The 14,043-nt window shown below is 47.4% G+C and overlaps 1 protein-coding gene across 6 annotated transcripts in view; it reads left to right on the top strand.

The window, feature by feature from the left end:
- The first annotated feature begins 533 nt into the window (after positions 1 to 533).
- Positions 534 to 14,043, top strand: part of ZYX (zyxin) — a 29,628-nt gene continuing 16,118 nt past the window's right edge. Inside the window, exons 1-3 of one of the 6 annotated variants that reach the window (XM_061637737.1) lie at positions 535 to 893; positions 1,451 to 1,517; positions 10,530 to 10,808. In XM_061637737.1, coding sequence (XP_061493721.1) covers positions 10,553 to 10,808 — 256 coding nt within the window. In that variant the 5' untranslated portion in view covers positions 535 to 893; positions 1,451 to 1,517; positions 10,530 to 10,552. The other 5 variants (XM_061637742.1, XM_061637711.1, XM_061637724.1 and 2 more) reach the window with 5 other exon arrangements.

The raw sequence follows: 14,043 nt of genomic DNA, 5'->3' as shown, positions 1-14,043 counted from the left end.
GGAGGAATGAAGCATCCAGGGCTGGTCAGAGAAAGGGAGGCATTAACCAGTGAGCTGCTGACTTTCCCAATCTTTTCGGCCTGCCGTCTCAGACATCCTTACCTACCCAGAGTAAACTCGACTGAACTCTGTCGAGGCTCACTTCTGAGCAAACGCTGGGCGCTAACGTGGCGACCTTTCCCTTACTTGCAACTGTTGGAAGTAAATCTCACACATCTTCGACAGGGCTGATCTCCGAGGAAAACATCAGGCTGAAGTTCTATGCGCCTTTGCTCGGGACTAACCTGTCCTAGTGACTTCGGGGGCACTTACTTCCGAGGAAACCCAATGAGGATGGCTTTGCGCGCACACACATACAGGATGACGCCCCATGGCAGCAGGGCGGACTCCATAGTAAACGTGCATAGGATCGAGCTCAAGGATTAACCGGGAGCCCGACTTTCTGCCCCTCTCGTCGCGTCCCCTCCCCTTCCCTCCTCCATCGTCGTCGCCAGCCTCCCCTCATTGCCACATTCCCCGAAGAGTGAGCTCAGCTGTTCGCTCAGAGCACGCTCTCTCCTTTTATGGTCAAACAGCTTGGGCAGAGCGAGGCTCTCTTTTCTTAAAAAAAAAAAAAATTGCGATGAGCTAGGAAGTGTTGGGGCTGCAATAGTTTCTCTTCCTCCGCCCCCTCTGAGCTTCTTCAACACCCCTCTTGGCAAGTGAACCAGCTCAGAAAGTTGCGCACGGGCCAGACGAGCAGAGCCCTCCTGGCCGCGGGGAGGAGTCGCGGGGAGGCTGCGATCCTCAAGCGCAACAGCACCACGCACGTCTCATTTAGGTCCCCGGAGGGGTCCAAGAGCAACCCTGTGCCTAAGCCGACCGCCGCCGTTGCTGAGACCGTCACCTCGAAGGTAAGGCTGCCTTTTCCCTGGAGAGATCTTCCGGTCTCTCCCCGGTGAACCGCCACCTTGATTTTAACATCTCTAAAATGCCTGCCTCGTGTTGGGAGTGAGGACTGATCGTCCCCACCTCCCGCGGGGGTAGTGGTTAGCTTGCGTTCTCGCCTGGGCCAACTTTGCTAACGTCTCCCTTCCAGCGCCGGCTCTGTCAAGCCCTGAGGGCCGGTCCCATGGACTCCAGTGGGGCTCACGCCCTGGTCATTGAACGTAGGGCTGCAGCTGTAGTGACTTTTTTTTCTTTTTAAAGAGACGGTTCCAAGAAAGTCCCGTGATGGATCTCGGGGTAGGGGCTTACTCTTGAGGAAGCGTGACTAGGATTGGGTTAGGGGGAAAAAACCCTCCAGTGGGCGGGAGAATAGCCCGACTGCCGCGTGCGCCTCCCCTTCTTCCTCTTCCTCCGGGAAAGAGTGAGGAGCCGCGGCGGGTCGTTGCTGTCTGGTCTTCCTTGCGAGCCCCCTCTCCTGCCTGAGGGAAATACCTTTAGCAGTCTCCTCCTTTCTCTTGTAAAGGGTTGGCAGTCGCTGAAAGCTGAGCTGCGGACTGGGGGTTGTTGCCTGCTTTGAGCTGAAACAAACGGTGTGTGCTGGTCGAAGTCCTCCGCCCCGAGCACTTTTCCAGATGTCTGTATTGAAGTAGCGGAAGCATCTGCACGTTCTTTTGCGAGGACGCAACTGTTGCGTTACTGCGGCGTCCTTCCCGGCTTGAGTCCGCTGCTCGTTCCAGACTTGCGGGCCACGTCTTTTGGGCCTGGCTTTCCCTCCTTCAGCATGGAAAGGAAAGGATAAAGGGGCGTGTACGTGTCGGGGGCTTGTGAGAAGTGTTAGTTAGACCGACTCTAGGCCGCACGTTTACTGCTGACATCTCCCTGGATAGCTTCTACCCAAGAAAGTAGGTTTTGCACAATTGCTTTTGCCAACAAAGCCAAAAGCTTTGAGATAAGCAGCAGCTGTGGCTTGCATGGGCAGGGAAAGCATGGTACAGTGGGAATCTTGCATCCTGTTTGTGAACCAGTCGAGTATTAGCTGAGAGAGCTCAGTAAAACCTCTCTGCCCAGAAGCAGTCTACCTTTGAATAACATATTGTGAACAGCCAATAGGAGAGTGCCACTACATTTATTCATACGACCTGGAGGACGTATTCAGAGGCCCCTGTTTCAAACAGACTTGACAAAATGAGTCTTCCAGACCTATAGCGGTCCCCTGCTCCACTAAAAATCCTCCCCCCGATTTTTTTACACAGAAATAATTGAAATTATTACAGGAAAATGTTCTGTTTTCCCCTATTTTGGGGGGTCTTCCTCTTGAACCTTTAGGCTGGTTATGAGCCTGAGCCTTGTTTTCATCTGACAAAATAAGTCCAGCAAGATGACTTTCATATTGCAGTCATGCTAGATCACCCTGCTTCATCGTCAGTTTGAAAGCTCAACCAGTGAGTTTGAACAGTGGGACATAGAAGAGCTGGACTTGTCTCTCACAACTATCACAGTCTCAAGAAAATAGTTACTCTATGCCACTATGGAATTCTATATTTTGATGAGAGTTTGCTGCATTAATTTCTCAAAGGTCTGATGTGACCACCATATAAAACGTGCTATGTTTTCCACTACTATGGTAGTGGAAAATTAATAATCTGTTGGCTACGAAGAGAATGTGAACCTTTTCATTGCACAGAAATGACAGGCACTGGTTTGTCTTCAGAACAATCAGTATGCGATAACAGCAAAGGGGTGTGGTCTGGGGCTCGGACAGAGGTTGCAGGCTTCCCTTTAACATTTCCCCAGCTACTAGTTTCACTTCCCTATTGTTGGTCACATATGAGCTACCTTTATATCTCAACAGCTGAAATGTTGGGCTGCGTTGCTTTGACTAACCTGCTAAATTTAGGATCTGTGGGCAAACTGGAGTTGCTAGCTCTTTTTAGAATTAGGAGAATGCACAAACCTGTCTTGTTCATTGCCTGATTCTACAGTAGGCTTGCTATCATTTAAGGCACATCAGCCAAGTAGCCAGATAAGAACTTATTGTGTCTTAAATAACAAAAGGAACAGGAAACTCCTGACTCCACCCAGATAATTAAGTTGAGTGCCACCTAGTGTGTAAACAAGATGATGATGATGTGGGTACATAAGAACATAAGGAGAGCCTGCAGAATCAGGCCAGTGGCCCATCTAGTCCAGCATCCTGTTCTCACAGTGGCCAACCAGGTGACTGGGGGAAGCCCACAAGCAGGACCCGAGAGCAAGAACACTCTCATCTCCTGAGGCTTCCAGCAACTGGTTTTCAGAAGCATACTGCCTCTGACTAGGCTGGCAGAGCACAGCCATCATGGCTAGTAGCCATTGATAGCCCTGTCCTCCATGAATTTGTCTAATCTTCTTTTAAAGCCATCCAAGCTGGTGGCCATTACTGCATCTTGTGGGAGCAAATTCCATAGTTTAACTATGCACTGAGTAAAGAAGTACTTTTGTCTGTCCTGAATGTTCCAACATTCAGCTTCTTTGAATGTCCACGAGTTCTAGTATTATAAATGTAAATGTACTGCCTTCAAGTCGACCCTATGAATAGGGTTTTCATGAGGCTGAGAGGCAGTGACTGACCCAAGGTCACCCAGTGAGCTTCATGGCTATGTGGGGATTCGAACCCTGGTCTCCCAGGTCATAGTCCAACACCTTAACCAGTACACCACACATATACATATTTACACACATGCATACACATGCCTGCCTAACCTGTGACCTAACAGTCTCTGCACAGCACACTAGTCATGTATTGTGGCTTGCAAGTACATAGAAATTAGAAGATGTCTTAGGGATCATCTAGTCCAGCCCTATTCAATACAGGACCTGTAACTACAGCATTCCTGAAAGATGGTCATTCAGCCTCTACCGCCAGTGAGGGACAGCCCATCACCTCCCAAGACAGGCATTTCTTCTGTATTTTCAGAGTCAGCTTGGGGATGGCAGAGGCCAGAAGATGTTTGGTCATTGTATACAGTCAGCATAAGACCCTCCGTGGCGCAGAGTGGTAAGCGGCGGTAACGCAGCCGAAGCTCTGCTCACAGCCGGAGTTCGATCCCAACGGAAGGAGGAAGTCGAATCTCCGGTAAAAGGGGTCAAGGTCCACTCAGCCTTCCATCCATTCGTGGTTGGTAAAATGAGTACCCGGTATATGCTGGGGGGTAAAGAAAGGCCGGGGAAGGAACTGGCAATCCCACCCCATATATACGGTCTGCCTAGTAAAACGTTACAAGACGTCACCCTAAGAGTCAGAAACGACTCGCACTACAAGTGTGGGGACACCTTTACCTTTATACAGTCAGCAGAACCAAGCAATTAAGCTTTTTCCAGGACTGTGAAACTTTACACTGCATGTAGTTGGACTACATTTTTGAATTGCCCATCCTGAGAGGTGAAAACTAACATAAAGGGAAGGCTAGGCTGAATTCTTCTCCCTGGTGTGCTACTTTTTCTATGCTTAACGTGGGGTCCCTTCCCCACAACCGTTGAAGAACATTCAAATGCATTAATCCCGTACCCTCTGCCTGAAATGGTATAGCCCAAGAACAGCTTTGTCATTTTTTTCCCTGCTGGCTGTAAAAACTGGCTGTCAGTCCAACGCACCTTCCCTCTTGTCAAAATGCACTCTGCACTAGCCCACATGTGCCTGGTGTTAATCCCTTTATGGAGTGGTTTGCCATAGTCGGATTATATCATAATTTGTATTTGAAATGGAAATGGACTGCCTTCAAGTTGATTCTGACTTATGGCAACCCAAGAATAGGGTTTTCATGGTGAGTGGTGGTTTTACCGTTGCCTTCCTCTGAGCTGAGAGTCAGTGACCGGCCCAAGGTCACCCAGTGAGCTTCATGGCTGTGTGAGGATTTGAACCCTGGTCTCCCAGGTCGTAGTCCAACATTCTAACCGATATGCCACACTGGCTCTCAATTTGTATTTAACAGGGCTTTAACAATGCCACTGATTGCATATTCCACAGAAGTTACTACAGGAAAGCTCATGCATTAGTGAAATGTTCCTTAAACCTACATGTACGAATCCTAACAGTTCCTCACTGTTGCTTTCCCAATTGCTATTTAACTGCAGAATCCTCGCTGGGCATGCCTGTTGATTTGATTGTGTACATAAATGAGTGGGAGATGCATTGTGTGATTATAGTAGACAGTGATATCATCAGACTTCCCTCCCCACAGCACTGCAGCCAAAAATACGGCACCATGAGCATCTTATCTTATTTAAAATATCTTTTGACCTTTCCAGCAGTTCACAGTGTCCACAAATAAACAACTACATTTAAAATCTATATTTTAAAACCCCATCCTTTCAGAGGACCTCAAGGTGGCTCACATTTAAGAACTATAAAAACTACATAATTTCAGGAAATGCCAATAAAAGTTCCATGTAACATCTACAAAAAGCTATTACCATTACAAAAGCCCAATACTTCTAGAGCAGCCTTTCCCAACCAGTGTGCCTCCAGATGTTGGACCACAACTCCCATCAGCCTCAGCCAACATTGCCAATGGCTGAGGCTGATGGGAGTTGTGGTCTAACATCTGGAGGCACACCGGTTGGGAAAGGCTGTTCTAGAGGAACACATGCTTTCACCAGTTTTCTAACCATCCCAACAGAAAGGGCCTGGAGTGGTTCCTTGTGGAGGGAATTCCCCAAAGAGAGCTGCCACAAAGAAAGCCCTGCTCGTTGTACCTGTCATCTGCCTATGATGAGGAAACCTGGAGGGCTGTCAGGTCCCTGCCCGTGGTCACCGCCTTGTCACGGTCCCACCTCAGGGTCCTGGTCTCTTAACGGTTCTCTCACTGGCTCTAGCAAAGATCTCTCAAGATCCCACTGCTAGGCAGGACCACCAGACACTCCCTGCAGAACAATATTGCCTTGAGACTGTGCCTTAGTCTCCTCCTGGCTTATTGCTACTTTGTGTCTGGGTGCACTTAGAGGCCTCAACCCCCCTGTATCTTTGTGCCTCTCTAAAGATTAAAGCCCTGGGTTGCTCTGGATACCTGATGATGTTACACTGTCTCTTCACCGCTGCCACCAGTGATACTGTTTCCCAACCTTGGTATATGCCCTGCCCACCCTTCTGGTCTGTGTAAACCCAGCCAAGGATCAGGTGTTTTGGTAAACCAAGAAATATTTATTTATATACACAGGGAATAACAAGATTACTTAAAGGTATAGTCAACAAGCGTGTGGTTTCATAAGATGCGTTACTCTTTATGTTTCTAGTCGTCAATAACCTGCCTCGCTACCCGCCTAATTCAGTCCACCCAACAACAGCCTCCCAAAACCAACTGAACTAACAGAACCCCCTCTCAACTGTCATCCTCTCATTTATACCTTCAGACACTCAAGTGCTCAGCCAATCATAATACAACACTCATCAACATTCCAACCCATGTACTCCCCCCTCTCACTCAGTCTACTTACCACATATACTCTAATAAACCAGCACTTACCATATTTACAGTATTACATATATATACAGGGACATCACAGGCTCCACTTGCCTAACACATGTTTTGGGGAAGAGAGAGAGCAAGCTGATGAGAGGAAGTGTTTCATGAGCATGGGCCATTTCAAAATGGGCCACTCCCTAAAGCAGCCTTCCCCAAACTAGTGTTCTCCAGATTCTGTTGGGCCACAGTTCTTATCGTCCCTGACCATTGGGAATGCTGGCTGGGACTAATGGGAGTTGGAGTCCAAAACATCTGGACAGAGCCTGTCTGGGAAAGGCTGCCCTCCAGCTTGTGCTGTTTGTATTGCTTTTCAAGGAAATGGCCACTCCTAAGTCTAGAAGAGGGATGAGGAATCTGTGATCCTCTGGATCAGCCTTTCCCAACCAGTGTGCCTCCAGATGTTGGTGGACCACAACTCCCATCAGCCTCAACCGGCATTGCCAATGGTCAGGAAAGATGGGAGTTGTGGTCCAACAACATCTGGAGGCACACTGGTTAGGAAAGGCTGCTCTAGATGTTGTTGGACTCCAATGCCCATTAGCCACAACAAGCACTGCCAATGGTTGGGGATGATGGGAATTGCAGTGCCAACAACACTGGGAGGGCACCTCATTGGGGACTCCTGCATTAGTGCTTATTGTCACCATTTTGGCTATTTCCTCTCAAATAACTACAAGGTGAGGTCATGCCAGAGCTGTCCTGGAGTCTTCTTGCAACAGTGTACGGGGAACATCTCCTTCCCTCGGGGCAGCTGTGATAACCTGTTGGGACCTGCCCTGTTGAAGGTGCTCTCTTTCCTGTTCTATGCCCATGTGAACATTGGGTGTTGGTTCCGTCTGCTTGTAACTTGCTTTCGTTTCTGATATGTGATGCATGTGTGTGAGTTGTGTTCAAGTGTTGATGGCTCCCATATCTGGATTCTTGCACCCGGTTAGTTTCCCTTTTCATCAGCTAACACTTCGTTTCAAGTGTCGCTTAAGGAACTGGTTGCAAATGGTAAGAAGTAGTATTGACTTCTCTGGGGGTGGGGTGGAGGGGGTGAGGTCACTGGCAGGGGAAAGGAGGGGTGAGATGGGCAGGGCAGCTGCTAAGAGCATGTGGGAAAGGGGGTTATCCTGAGAGTGAGGAGATGGGAACAGCTGCTCAGGCTATGCCTTTAAGCGTCTTCTTTGGGCAGCCAACTCCCTAGCTTTTGTATCCATGTTGTGATCTTCGATGAAAAACAAAACAAAAAAATCCAGTTCTTCCATCTCTTGGATAATGCACCAAGGACAAACTGCAAATTTTAATATAACCAAAAACATTTGCCTTTAAAGCAGCATAGGGGAAAAAAAATACTTGGAATTGAGGTTACTTGGCCTTACTCTTGCAACAGGCAGAACGAAGCAAGAAACTACAGAAAGTCATAGAACTTAATTGGAAAGTCCCCTGAGGGAACCACTACTTGTGTTTCTTCGAGATGAGCAAAAACTGCTGGAATAGGATGGTTCCAGTCTGCCAAATCCAGGAAAGGGCTGTAGAATCACTACTTTAGGCTTTGAAATGACCTTCAGGCATGTCCAGGCAGAAGCTTCCAGTGTTATATCAGTGATGCTGCTCACCAAAGCATTTGAGGCCTTGGAGCAGCCTTCCGCAGCCTGATGTGGTTGGACTGCAGTTCCATCATTTCTGACCTTTGGCCATGCTCCCTGGGGCTGATGGGAGTTGGAGTCCAATGACACCTGCAGGGTACCAGGTTTTATTTATTTTTTCATAAAAGAATTTATGTGCCGCCTTATCAAGATCAGGGTGGCATACAATGATAAAACACCATGAAAAACAGTACAAATAATCATTAAAGTGATTGGATAAAATTAAACAGCTGCAAAGGCCTGTCAGGACAGAAAGGTCTGAAAAATCAAAAGCGTGGGTGCCTGCCAAATCTTTGGTGGAAGAGTGTTCCACAGTACGGAAGAACCGGCGGCACTGAATGCCTGACTTCCAGTGGGAGCCAGTTGGAGGAGACAGCCAACAGCATTCCTCTAGATCAGCCTTTCCCAACCCTTGGGTCCTCAGATGTTGCTGGACTACTGCTCCGATCAGCCCCAGCCAGCATGGCCAATGGTCAGGAATCATAGGAACTTTAGTCCAGAAACTTCTGGGGACCCAAAAGTTGGGAAAGGCTGATCTTGGTGATTGAGTTGGGAGTTGGACCAGCCTTGAAGCCCTTTGGAAACTGGCGGTCTGGCTGGGTTCTCAATGTGAATCTTGAAATTTGCCCCCAAAGTTGGTTGGGGTGGGATATGGCAGCATCCCAAATATTTCTGCATAACACTGTTTATTCTTGGGGGGATGTTGGAGGCAGGTTTTGGTTGATGCGGCTTCCCAGAGGGGACTTTTTGGGCTGGACTACTCTCTGAAGCTTTGTAGAGCCTGGTGTGGTGTGGAGGTACCAGTACAAGGAGAGATTTGTAGTCCTTGATGGGTAAAGCCGGGGGGGGGCAGGAAGGGAGGACAGTGCTGTGTCTCTAGAATAGTCTGAACAATGTTGACAGCAGTAGGGTCCTAATGTATAACAAAATGCATAGCATTTGTTGGTCGTTGACATTTTTGTATGTTTGCAAACCTTTAAAGATACACATACACGCATGTATGGCAAATAGCTGCAGTGTTTTGAGATTTGAAGGGGAAATGCCATATCTCAGGTTTGTAATAACTTTATTTTTATGTTCTTGTAATAATAGGTCTCGTAATGATTTGTACCGTTCTGGCAGTTGCTGGTTGCCCTTCCCCAAGTCAGCTTCTCCTTTAATAAAATGCCACCGTCAGGACTGTGGCTAGAATTGTTTTTGCTGTGCTGTGACTCTGCTTGCGCCTGCAGAAAGGCCAGCTGTGATGGGCGGGCTTTCGCGCAGTAGTCTGTAGCTTGAGCTAGGAAAGGAAGAGGGTGACTCTGCGAACGTGTCAGCCAGTTTGGCTGGGTTCTGGAGTGGCTTCCTGTGCAGGGAGTGGAGTGGGGTGGGGGGAGGCTGCCTAGCAGAGATGCTGCATGGGGGGGGGCTTGTCTTTGGCCACGGTGACAGGAAGGAGGACTGACGGCGGGCGTGTGTGTGTCTGTGTGGAATGCCAGGGGCTCATTCGCAGATGACACCGCCATGGAATCGGCCCATCTCCTTTTGTTCTGCTTCTTCTGCAATCGGTCTGCGCCTCTCAGTTGACTAGCCGGCACCACGGGCCTTGAGGTAACACAAAGCAGAGGGCAGCAGGCAGAGATATTTAAGAGGCGGCGGGTCTGATAGTCTGTGAGTGAAGGGAGGAAGGTAGCCATGCTGAAAGCTCGGCATATCAGACCTCTCCCCAATTGTTTTATAAAGTGGAAAGGAATGCTCTGTAGTTGGGTGTAGTGCCTTGAAGCGGCCCACCCCACTCTGATTGTACTCTCTCTTAATTTATTTATTTACGTATTTCTTTTTTAAAAAACAGCATTGGCATGGCTACTTTGGCTGGAGCCAAATCTGCCCCCAGGCTCATTCTTCTTGCTGTCTTCTGTGCTGTAGATTTGTTTCCTCCTGTGATGTCTGTTCAAACCTCTTCTCTCTTTATCCTCTCCCGCCTGCAACATAGCGCTTTGATGGTTCCAAAGTGTATACAGGGAAGAAGTTTGAGGCAGGTTGCTGTTTCACCATAGCTTGCCCTAGGGATTTGCCTGATCTTGGGATCCAGGTTTTTAACAGTTGCTCCTTGCATTCCATGCTCTCCTGTCCTCACCCTCTGCCTTGCCCGCCTTTATATGCTCTTGGTATAGAGTGGTGTAGTGGTTAGAGTGTTGGACTACGACCTGGGAGACCAGGGTTCGAATCCCCACACAGCCATGAAGCTCACTGGGTGACCTTGGGCCAGCAGTCACTGCCTCTCAGCCTCAGAGGAAGACAATGGTAAACCCCCTCTGAATACTGCATACCATGAAAACCCTATTCATAGGGTCGCCATAAGTCGGGATCGACTTGAAGGCAGTCCATTTTTTTCATAGTAGAAAACCCTCTTCAGGTATAAGATTGTGTGCTGTTTCCACCTCATCCAAAGGCGCTTGCTCCTGTCTGATTGTGTGCCTCTTTTCCATAGGTTCTGAGCTGTTCTTCAGCAAGATGGCCTCGTCAGGTGCCCCGGGAACCCGCATGACCTCCACAGTCAGCATCAACATCTCCACTCCAAGCTTCTATAGCCCTCAGAAAAAATTTGCACCAGTTGTTGCTCCTAAGCCCAAAGTGAACCCCTTTAAGGCTGGTGGAGCTGCTCCAGAAAATGCCTCTGAGCAGATGTTCCCTCCCGCTCCAGGGGCTTGTGCCCAGATAGGGAAAGTGGGGGAAATCCCAACAGCTGTGACTCTTTCCCTTGCTGAAGGTAAGTCACTGCCATAGCACTCAATGAGTTCCAATTTGGAGAGTAGCGAGAGGGACAGAGTATTCTGCTAGCTGGTGTTTGAAAGGAGGTGTAGAATTCTGGATCGAAGCAACGTAAATGAATGCAGTCACCTCTTGGTCAGGTGTGGCTGTCAGAATTGTTTCACCAACTGAAGGGTGAAAACATTTGCAGGGAAGGGAAGGTTATTCTTTGCATGGTGTAAAGTCGAACCTTCTAGAATGCCACATGGCTCCGTGGAGCAACTCTAGATATGTGTGAGGAGCTCTTCAGCTGCGTAAAAGAGGTGCCTTCTTGGCTATAAGGACTAGAATCTTAGCCAGAAACATAATGTGTCCTTAAGCAAGCCTTGCTTTCTCAGCTTGGGTGAATCTCCTCTCTTGCAGGGATGAATGTGTGCAGGTACAGTCAGGAGTGGGGCAATGATTTACAATGTAATTGTGCCATGGAGTGCCACTGTAAGTTTAGAAGCTTTACAGAGTATCACATTTTTATTTTTACTCTGTATTAAGAATGCTATCAAGGGATGTGGAGGCAGGGTTTAATTTTTAAAGGATGAGGTGCCAGGGCTGAGGACTGTGTGTGGGAGTCCTGCCATCTGTCCTCAGAAGTAAGGAAGCCGGGCCCTACTACCTAATTCTAAATGTGAGGCAGATTGCTGTTCCTGAGTGGTGAGGTGAAAGGCTCTCTGTACATGCTCAGGCATACTACTTGTTATAGATTTTATCTTTGGAAGTGGTGAAAGGGGTAGAAGGACTAAGTCTTGCAGGATATTTTTCAGCTTAACTCTGCCCACTTTTGGGTGGCTCAGTAACTGGTTCACCTGTGCCGTGCACACATGGCATTTGTCGTCTTGGTTTTCTCTCTGTTTTAAGGGTCTTTATTTTGGGTAGAATACTTGGTTGGTCTGTATTTTTTGTTTTTAAAAATTGCCTTTGACTGGAGAGAGACATCTTTGCTCTTTAGTTAAGAGGGTTCCTAGAAATGTAGCTTTCATCTTTTCATGCTGATACAGCTGGCTGCTATTCAAGGAGTCCACAGTGTCCTTGATTTCACAGCAGAGCTGTCATGAGGTTACAGTGCTTCCCTCTCAAGATGATATGAAGAGGAAGTGTGCATACATTTTTATCTTGACTGAGGTAAACCCAAGAAAATGTGTGTTGGATAAATGCCCTGTGTCGCCATCTGCCCAGTTGCGGGGAAAGAATTTGGGGGGCCCGGAGCCACTTGCAAGACCAGATGCTAACCTTATATTATTGTTGGAACTTGTTGCTTCTACGATATTGTTAGTTTTTATTGTTAGTCTCTTGATGTTTTGATGTTTACATGTTCTGCTTTGTACGTCGCTTAGAGTGGCTGACAATTCAGCCAGATAAGCGACTAATAAGTCGAATAAATAAATAAATAAATTATATTACACTAACATAGCACTGGAGTGATTTTTTTGTAGATTTTACCGTGGAAATGAATTGGTTAGAGCATCTTTCCCCAACCTGGTGCCCTTGAGATGTTTTGGACTGCAATTCCCATCAGTCCCAGCTAGGAAGGCAGTATCAGGATGGTTTGGTTGCTTGTCAGTGTCTGGGAATGTGTAGGTTTTCCAGGATCCTTAACTGAATTTTACCAGTCCAGTTATTAACCTCCATTGTCACTGGGTTTGGTTACTCCCATTATAGAAAGTGAATGTCCTTCCTTAGTCTCTAGTGCTATCTTTCTTGCTGTGCTAATTTTCCAGCAATGACTGTTAGTTCAGAGTAGGTTACACCTGACTTGTATCTTCCATGAGTGCTTTTGACATTCTGCATGGCTCTCGTATGCAGAGGAGCACGGTGCTCTTCAGCCTTGGATTAGGGTTTATGTGCGTTGTATGGATATGTAACTCCGCAAGATAATGGTTTAGTATTATTAATGGCACTTGTCTGGGAGCACATGGTATTTTTACTACAGAACACCCTGCGGGAGGGGGGTATTTTGTTGAAAGAGGCAGCAGGACAAATAGCTATAGTGTCAGATATAAAAAGACCCTATTAATCTAATCTGCTCAGGCTGTAGAAAACACACTCTGATTGGTTCCCCTTCAGCATTCTGAAGCCTGTGAAATGTCCCATGGTGGTGATGGGCAACTTCTGTGAGGTGAGAGGGTGTTATAGGGCATACACTAGCAACCTTCCGTTTTTGTTGCATGTTAAAAACTTTTCTTGACTATTAGTGTTTGCTATACATACTACTGCCCAAAATTTATATTGTTTGTTGTGATTTGGGGGGGGCACCTTCTGTTGATTTATTATATATTTTATTACTTGTACGCTGCTTTGGATATTCTTCCTGTAAAGCATTTAAAAATGTTTTAAAATAAACCAGCATGACGTTGAAATCCAGGACTCGGTTGTGCCTCCTGATTATTGCATTGTTTTCTTTTATGACATGGTGGAGAACCTGTGGCTCTCCGTATGTTGCTGGACAACAACTCCCACCATTCCTGGCCACTGGCTGCAGCGGCTGGGATTGATGGGAGTTGTAGTTCAATAGTATCTGGAAAGCCACAGGTTCCGCATCCCTGTCTTATGGAGAAGAGGCGCTTTGTCACTTCCAGAAAGAGTAGGCCAGTGTACACTGGCAGATTGGAGGTATGTCAGGGTTGCAGCAGCCAAGACTATAAGATGCCTTCAGAAGCTCTGAGAGGTAAAGGAGACCGGAAATGGATGCCAGTGGTACACCCAGAGCCATAAAGCGAACAACAAGAGGGAGTGATGTAACACAAAGAAAGGTTGTTAACTGGTCCAGCAGGCTTCTTGCAAAGTGTAGCCTGGATGCCTCACTCCCCTAAGTCCTACACCCCATCTGTACTATACATTTAAAGCATCATGATACCACTTTAAGCAGGGGACCATAGTTTGTTAAGGGTGCTGAGAGTTGTTTGGAGACCCCTGTTTTCCTCACAGAACTACAATTCTCAAGAGTGGTTTAACGCTCAGTCCCTCTTCCCAGGGAACTTTGGTACAAAAACAGTTGTACCATGTGATCTGTTGTTCATATTGACCCTCCCTCTGATTTTACGGTATGTGGGATTAGAAGGGTGTGTCTGACTTCGGTAGTGCATCTGGATCCATGAGGAAAGTTACAGAGGGCATAAATTGCTTTGCCTGCAAACGGAGAAGGCTGCAATGCTAAACTCGGTCCCACTAAAGTCCCACTGAACTCGCTGGGACTTGGTTCC

This window comes from Rhineura floridana, chromosome 1 (genome assembly GCF_030035675.1).
Source record: "Rhineura floridana isolate rRhiFlo1 chromosome 1, rRhiFlo1.hap2, whole genome shotgun sequence".
In the NCBI taxonomy this organism is placed as follows: domain Eukaryota; kingdom Metazoa; phylum Chordata; class Lepidosauria; order Squamata; family Rhineuridae; genus Rhineura; species Rhineura floridana.
Note: the sequence above shows the minus strand (reverse complement) of the source record. Positions and strands in the feature narration are given on the sequence as shown.